We start from the raw sequence: 7,245 nt of genomic DNA on the forward strand, positions 1-7,245 counted from the left end.
GGAGGCTGTGGGGGGGGGAAAGAGGCTGGGAGGGGACGCAGCCAGGACAGCTGACCCCAACTGACCAAAGAGATATTCCGGGCCATATGGAATGTAGTCAGCAATAAAACTGTTGGGGGCAGTTTTATTGTGCCAGGGAGGGAGGGGAGTTTTTCCAAGGTAGCCATTGCTCGGAGACTGGCTGGGCATCGGTCTGCTGGTGGGAGGTGGTGAATGATTGCCTTTGCATCACTTCATCTTGACCCATGTGGTTTTTTTTCTCACTGTTGCGTTTCCAATTCTCTCCTCCATCCCCCCAGGAGGGAGGATTGAGAGAGCGACTGGGTGGGGGCTTAGCTGCTGGCTGGGGTTAACCCACCACGGTAGGGATTTTAAATGATACAGTATGTGTAATGGTAACAGAATATTGCATTCCAGTTGTGCTTGAGGTGTATCACATCATTCACAAGAAATAAATGAGCTCACTTGGAACAGTGACACTGATGTCTTTTTTTTTTTTTAGGATTGTTTTGCATATTGCCCGGTTTTCCTGTTTTTAGGAGAGAGATACATATATAATGATTTCGTTTTTCATCCCACTTTTTCTCTTTTTATCTGTTTTTTTAAGATGAGGTGTGATGTATTTTCTTTCAGCATCTAAAATATTCCTAAAAATATTCATAAGAGCTTTTTAATGGGCTGTGTATAAAATTGGTGATGGGAAATGTCTTAGGGGTACAACAGACTGGTGAAACCTTCTGGAAAGTGTATGGACTGATTCAAAAATTCAGAATAAGAGATACTCCAAATAGCGCTCTATAAAAAGAAGCCATTTCTGTTCTGATTTACTAAAAAGAATGCTTCATGAGTAGTTGCTAACATTGTTTAGTTTAGATTTTAGCAAGCATGTTAAGTCTTAGCTAATTTTAGGTCTTTGGAGTCCTCTCCTCTGTGAGCTGCAATTTAAAATAAGATCAGATTTGACAGATCATGCAGAGAAGAGTCCAGCTTCAAATAACGCACTTCAGATGCACTTCAGATGTCTGTATTCAGTGTTAATGAGTTTTGAAGATCCTTCACTGTGAAGGGGCATAATGCTTCCTGTTGTGTTGTCAGTTCCTAGGCATTTAGGATTCAAGTCTACAGCTGAAAACTCCTGTGTGCAGAAGGTATGTCAGTCTAAGCAAAGCTTCGTATGCTTTGGCATTGTTAGTTCAAGATGACTGGCGGATGTGGAAATGCACTACTGGCTGCAGCTTTAAAAAAGAATTCAGGAGCTAAGGAGTTCAGATGGAGAACAATGTGGGACTGATAGCAAGTGTCTTTGTCAGCCTCCTTGTTCTGATTATCGATGTTGTCCAGTTAACAGTGGCACTTACAGCAAAGCACAGAGTCGGAGTAAAATGAAATAATTTCTGAAGGATCTTTGTTTTAGTCAGAGGACTATAAAGCTGTCTTAAGCTTCATCAGTATGATGTTTCTTTTTAAGTCTTACGGGATTGTGTACTGAGACCCAGCAGTAGCAAACTTTCCTTTTGCAGGGGAAGTATCTTTGCAATCGGGGAGACAGTGAGGTAAATTAGATCAAGTATTTAGTTTTGCTGCTTTTTGCCTTTCAAGTAGAGGTTCTCCTCTACAGTGAACTTGGCAGGAAGAGCAAAGAAAACCTTTGGATACCGATCAAGTGTTGTGATATGGAATACTGGACTCTGCCCCTGTGGCAGAAGCATAGCATTCTCAAGCTAAATAAGATAAGCTTGGGAAACACAAATCAAAGAACTCAGTTCTTTCCCTTTCTTTCTCTAATTCTTTAAGACCACCGATTTTCTTTCACGTAGTATGAAGGGGCATTTTTTTATTTTTTGGGTGTAAGGGACCATTTGGGTAACTCTGTCATCTCATCTCGACTATTGTTCTCAAAAGACAGCATTGAGTAGCCAATCAAAGTCAAGTCCCTTCTAGTGTTGGAAGAAGTGCTTCTAGAAGTGCTTCTGTAATTCAGAGGAAAGGTTGTTTCCAAAGCCATTTTCTAATCAGACAAAAGTGGGAGATAGGTGTACCACATCTTTGAGTCTGAGGATGTGAAAGAGTGGGACATACTTAACTCCAGGCAGCCTCACAAAGTCACAATTGAGTCTTCAGAAGTTTTACTTGTTACCAAGTTTTCTTGGCATCTCAACATCTTACAAGAAAAGACGATGCTATTCTCTGCGATTGCCACCCACTCCCTGGTACACAAAGGTTCTTACACTTCTCTGATAGCTAAAGCATGCCAAAGAGTTCACCCTGTTAACTCGGATCATGAAAAAACACTTGAACAGATACTCCTACTACTGTGAGCCCAAGTTAGCCTCATGAGGATAAGGAGAGAAGCGTTCTGTCACTCTCTAGTGTATCCTTGAGCGGCCAGGATGCTGGCCTCTTTTGGAAGTGCTGGCTTCAGTATTTGATCATAAGGAATAATGTGTCTGTAGGGTTAGGGTAATCTGATATTAGATGATGCTTATTTTGAAATCAGCCTAATTTTAAGATGGAGTTATGCTAAAGGCAAGAAATAAATTTTTTAAAAAGTTAATATTTGCTTTTAGTTTACCAGGATGCATACAATAAAAATGTAAGGAAAATGCAATCTGTTTAACTCAAGAGAACATCTGAAAGGTGTTCTATTTCCCATGCTCTTTCCTCTGTCATGGATGCTTATCCTAACTCAAAAGGTCAGGGCCTGTCGTTGTGTGTACCTGATGTCCAACCTGCGTTGACAGAAGAAAACTTTAGGATGGACAAACACATTAGATTTCATAAACCACTCTAGATTTTGAATTTCCTTTGTGGTATTCCCCTCCTAAGGCTCTCTTGTTCCTTCATGATAAGTTCCTACTTTTGACATTTCTGTCTTTGGGCCATTAACAGCCTCAAATTCCCTTGGGTGGTGGTGAGGATTCATGGTGTGGCCAGGTGCCAACCTCTCCTGACCAGACTGTCAATACAGTTAGTTAATAGCTGCCTCACTGCCTAGCCAAACCCTAGATAATTAACTCATTATGCTAGTGCCTGCTGAGCTGGGTCATTTTCCGTTTCTGTCTAAAGTCTTTTTCATTCAATTAAATCTTGTATTCCACATAAATCTATAAAATGAATTTGCAGTTTATATAACCATATGCCTGGCATTAATGTGTGCAGTTTGTTATTGGCCTTCAACTGATATTAGATATAATGCTGCATGACTATTTCATGGTGATAAATGTCTTGTGATGACTGACCCTCATTCCCATTTAGAGTGTTTTAGCCAAAATGTTGCTAATAACAACAATAACAATGGTGTGGGAAGTAGCCCATAGAATCCTGTTTTTTCCATATTGGGTTATTCAAAATTAAACTCCAATCCAGGGTCAAATTTTTTAAAAAGTGCTCCAGAGTCTCCCTTGGAGATGTTATTTTGTTTCTTGTGTTTTGTTTTTTTTTTTAACACGTATGCAAAAAATGCCTGCTGTGACTCATACCATTGAAGTTGCACCCAGGGGAATACCACAGAGATATTTCTATAGTTCAGTTTCATCAAGTTTGTAATATGACGTCTGTTTTTTGCCTTTACTAGTATGTAGCCTTTTAGCTGAGGTAAAGGAGGAACAGTTTGGAGGAGTTCTGCAACTAGCAAGACCTCACCACCATTATTGTGGGAATATGTGGAGATAATTCCAAGAAGCTGGGAGTATTTGTAACTGGAGATCTGTGATGAGAGGCTCTTTCCAGAAACACTGCTGAACTACTTTTCCATCTTCCTCAGTGTTGCTTAACATAGCTCAGATGTTCAAATGAAAAGAATATCTATATAGTGGGAATATTCCCCCATCACTGAATTATTGAAACCTGTGTTTTAAATAATCATGAGTATGAGCAGAACCACTGCTTATGGAAGAGGTGGTCTGCACAATATACAGAGGTTCACCTCAAGAAATCCTAGATCATGACTTCTGATTCTGAAGAATAACTTTACTTAAAGTAAGGATTATGACAGTTATATATGGCATGTATCACATCTGAATTCAAGTTGAGCTGCTGCCAATAGCCAAAACTGTGATACTCGAACAGAAATTCTTTTTTCAGAGATGTATGTGAAATATTACTTACTACTGCTCCAAATGTTGTCAGACTTTATATATATATAGGATGGAAAAGTTATGTCATTTCATAAAATGTTGTAAGCCTAAGGTGCAGTTTGAAGTCTTATGTTTTTTGAAGAATTGTTGGGGTTTGGTGCTTTGATAAATGCTGTTCGTAGTGATCTCTATTAATTCTTGTTATCTGTGAGAGTAAGGCATGCTTTTCAACAGGGACACAAGGCTTCAGGTACTTCTGTTCTTATTGGTGTGGAAATTGGTTCCATATTTGCTTACAGTAGGTCACAACACCTTTAGTCTTGTTAAGTAACTTGTTCTACTTAAACGTACCTCCAAATATAAAAGATTACTGTTCCTAAGACATCGTAAATGAACACTGTGCAAATGTGTATTATGTATGTGCAAATGTACGTAAAATACAAGGATATCGTAGATACTTCTCTTATTAGGGGTTTTCTTGATTTGTATTAATTTGGAGTGATATGGAATAGAATAGCAGAGCATCTGTAGTGTACATTTCGTGAATGAGAGATTGAATGCTGCCACCATCTGACGACACAATCTTTTTTGTCCTTAAACTTTATATATATTAAATTGCTACAGGAAAGAGGCCTTGCAACTTTTGTCCACCTTTGCCTCAGTAATGAAGACTTTTAAATGACTGAAGATTTTTTCTTCCCCCCCCCCCTCCCCCCCCCGCCTGGAAGAAAAAAATACCCTGGAGCTGGAAGTAATAAAGATGTGACTAAGCATGTATTTGCAACTCAGTTACTTGACCTTTCTACAACCCACAGCTACCACTAATGCTACTTTGTAATGGAGACATTATCGTTTATTTAAATCTTGATTAGGAAACAATTATAAGTAGGGTTTTAGTATAGCAGTAAATTGATGTAGCCTTTAATTCATACTATAGATTGAGTGGATAAGCTTTCTGACTGTAATTAGAGTGAATTATAATGACTTCAGTTGGTTGACTCACCACCAGCAGAGTAGGGCCTATGATTGTTTCTTCACATTTATTCTTTTTTAGTTCACTCTTGATTTTACTTTGCTGCTAAATGCTGTTTTTTAATTTGGTACAAAACGGAGTTACATTTACAGTTGAATGATACATATTTTGTCTTAATAAAAGAGGAGCTTTATGAAATAACCTGGCACCTTAGCAACACCGTGCAGCTACGCTCTTTCTTTACAATTCAAGTGACAGAACTGCTCTTAATAAAGTTGGAGATAGGTATTTTAGTGCGTGGTTTAACAATGTAAATGGGGAGCATTTCCTTTTTTGTATATAATTAAATGGTAGACACAAATGGTTATTTTCAGTACCATTTAGTTTTTGTATATATTGTGAATGTTGCACAATGTTTCTTCTTAAGGAAAACAAGATGTTTGAGAAACCTATGTGCTATCTCTGGGTTTGGGGGGGGGGGGGGGTTTTTTTGTGGTTTTTGTTTCTTTTGTCTTTTCTTTTCTACAAATTTTCTTTAAAGATACCATACTCTGCTTGATTAAATGTAAGTGTAGGGGCATCTCCTTTGAACAAGGGAACTTCTTTTGAAATACCTTGTAAAAACATACTAATCTATTTGATAGTGAACTACGTGTATTTAAGTTTTACATTAGGTATTAAATACTCAGTGGGATCATTAAGGGTAAATTTTTTTAATTCTTTGCCGACCTTCCCTCCCTTGATGTACCAGATGTTTTTTACTTCAGGCATAGAAGTGTTCTGTATGTCACAGTGCTCTGTAGGCACAGAATTAAATATGGCAAGTGGAGAGAAAAAAACGGCAAAAAGTAATATATCAGGCATGCTAACTTTTTATGGTGTTTTTTTTTTCCCCCGTCAATCTGCAGTGGATGATTCAGAGCCCTTACAAAGCTGCAACTTTCTTTGGGTGCATTGGCAAAGACAAATTTGGAGAGATCTTAAAGAAGAAGGCTGAGGAAGCTCATGTGGATGCCCATTATTATGAACAGAGTGAAGAACCAACAGGAACCTGTGCTGCCTGCATCACTAGTGATAACAGGTCGGGGCCTTTGATATTTTCCTAAGATATAAATGCAATCGGCATAGTGTGTGGAGCCCAATTTGTTTGGAATATTTGGCTTGAAAAATTGTGATCTGAATGATAAAGAAAGTATTAGCACTGGCTTAAGACAACACAGGACTGCCTGGCTCATATTTTGGGACTGGGCAGTGCTAATATACTTTTAGAGAACAGAAGTTATACTATGGCAGAAAAATGTGAGATAATAAGATACTACTTCTTTCTGAACTTTATAGCTTCCAGTTGCTCTGGAGAGAGAAAATATGTGGGAGACAAAAGTTGGTTAACAAGTATGTTTATGCAGCCTATGTGAAAGCTGATTGGCATATAAGGCATATACTTGGTTGGCAAGTGAGGAATACATGTCATAATGTGTTTAAAGAGGATAGGTGTCAGCGTATAGCCTGATTGAAAGGGTTAATTTGATTTTATACAAGAGGGAGAAAAAAGCTTTTTTTTTGCGGTTGTTGCACTTGTTGAGAATTTAATCTGATAACTAATTCTGTATGTCTACATCTTAACAATTTCTTCTGAATTTTGTCTTTCATGTTTTCATTTGCTACTTTTTTTAGATGGTCTTTGCTATATAAAAAAAAAAATCACTTCTCCAGAACTCTATGATATATTCAACCTTTCTTATATTTGTAGACTATGAACAACTCTTTGTGGTATTTTGTATGGTTTCAGAGCATTCCGTAAGTAAGAACCTGTTTATAGAGTGATTTATTTTGGATATTGTAATAAAAGAATTTCAGAAAGAGATAATGAAGACAATAGGCATTTATCTTGAGGATGTCCCTTTGCTTTCTTCTTTCTCCCTCCACCCACACACTTGAAGTTACCTTCAAAAAATCCTGACGATTTTTTTGAAGGTTTCAAAACCAGCCAGTCAGGTCTGCTTTAATCTTGAGATGTTACCAGCACACACCAACCCTCCCTGATTTCTGCCAATGTCTAAATTTTCTGATACTAGATATTGAAGCATTAATGAAAATGGTATCGGTTACTCTGAAGAATATTTTCTTTTTGGCTCTGAATAAGAGCAAAATATCTGTCGTCATTCTTTTTGGTTACCCTCTGTGCCATTAACCCTG

General features: G+C 37.9%; 1 protein-coding gene across 1 annotated transcript in view; it reads left to right on the forward strand.

The window, feature by feature from the left end:
• ADK (adenosine kinase) overlaps positions 1–7,245 on the forward strand; it is a 288,796-nt gene that overhangs the window by 122,917 nt on the left and 158,634 nt on the right. The window contains exon 4 of the mRNA XM_009322457.1: positions 5,958–6,130. Coding sequence (XP_009320732.1) covers positions 5,958–6,130 — 173 coding nt within the window. The remainder of the gene's footprint in view (positions 1–5,957; positions 6,131–7,245) is intronic.

Source organism: Pygoscelis adeliae, unplaced genomic scaffold, assembly GCF_000699105.1.
Source record: "Pygoscelis adeliae isolate BGI_AS28 unplaced genomic scaffold, ASM69910v1 Scaffold244, whole genome shotgun sequence".
Lineage (NCBI taxonomy): Eukaryota > Metazoa > Chordata > Aves > Sphenisciformes > Spheniscidae > Pygoscelis > Pygoscelis adeliae.